General features: G+C 65.3%; 2 protein-coding genes across 2 annotated transcripts in view; both read left to right on the top strand.

The window, feature by feature from the left end:
- TAF1C (TATA-box binding protein associated factor, RNA polymerase I subunit C) overlaps positions 1–108 on the top strand; it is a 6,021-nt gene extending 5,913 nt beyond the window's left edge. The window contains exon 14 of the mRNA XM_031065279.1: positions 44–108. Within this exon, the coding sequence (XP_030921139.1) occupies positions 44–108 (65 nt within the window). The remainder of the gene's footprint in view (positions 1–43) is intronic.
- HINT2 (histidine triad nucleotide binding protein 2) overlaps positions 105–825 on the top strand; it is a 1,651-nt gene continuing 930 nt past the window's right edge. Inside the window, exon 1 of the mRNA XM_005430977.2 lies at positions 105–157. Coding sequence (XP_005431034.1) covers positions 105–157 — 53 coding nt within the window. The remainder of the gene's footprint in view (positions 158–825) is intronic.

Genomic DNA, 825 nt, shown 5'->3' with positions numbered 1-825 from the left:
AACGCGGGATAAGGGGGCCACACCGGGGTGTGTGGGGTAACAGGGGCAACGGAGTGGGTCCGCACCATGCTTACTTCCACCTTCGGGCAAAGTCCGCGGCGGACATGAGCACCGGCCCGCGCACCCCTAGGCCACGGCCCGGGGCCTCGGAGCACCCGTGGGTATCCACCCCCAGCCCAGCCTGCTCCCCCCTGGGCAAGCCGCACCCCCAAGGCACAGATGTCTGTCAGGCCCGTGGACATCCCCCTGTTAGCCTAGTGAGCACAGCCCACTGTCTAGGACAGTCCCCTGTCACCCCTGTCAGCACAACCCGCTACCAGCCCCCTGGGCATCTGCCCCTCTTACCCCTATGAGTGTTACCTCCGTGTGCACCTCCCTGTTGCTCCATGTGGTACCCCCATCACAGCCAAGCATCACTCCCGTGGGCACCCCACCATCACCCCTGTGTGCACCCCCAGGACCCCTGTATGAATCCCACCACTTTCCACATGCATCCCCATCACATCCCCCATCACCTCATGCATTAGTCCTATCACCCCCACGTGTATCCTGCATCACCCCACATGCATCCCTGGCCCATATCCCAGCGTGCACTCCATGTCAGCCCCATGTGCATCCCCTCAGGTGTCCCCTGCCACCCCCACATGCTTCCCACCATTACCCCCATGCGCTCCCCTCCATCACCTCACACGCATGTTCCCCCACATTCCCCCACCCACCCCCACGGCGGTGTCCTTGTCCTTGTCCCCGCGGGCACAGGCTGTAAGCCAGGTATGCCCCGCAGCCCCAGCGGTGCGTGTCGGCGCCCGGCAGGCGGGGCGGGGG

Source organism: Geospiza fortis, unplaced genomic scaffold (assembly GCF_000277835.1).
Source record: "Geospiza fortis unplaced genomic scaffold, GeoFor_1.0 scaffold1509, whole genome shotgun sequence".
Classification (NCBI taxonomy): Eukaryota; Metazoa; Chordata; class Aves; order Passeriformes; family Thraupidae; genus Geospiza; species Geospiza fortis.
Note: the sequence above shows the minus strand (reverse complement) of the source record. Positions and strands in the feature narration are given on the sequence as shown.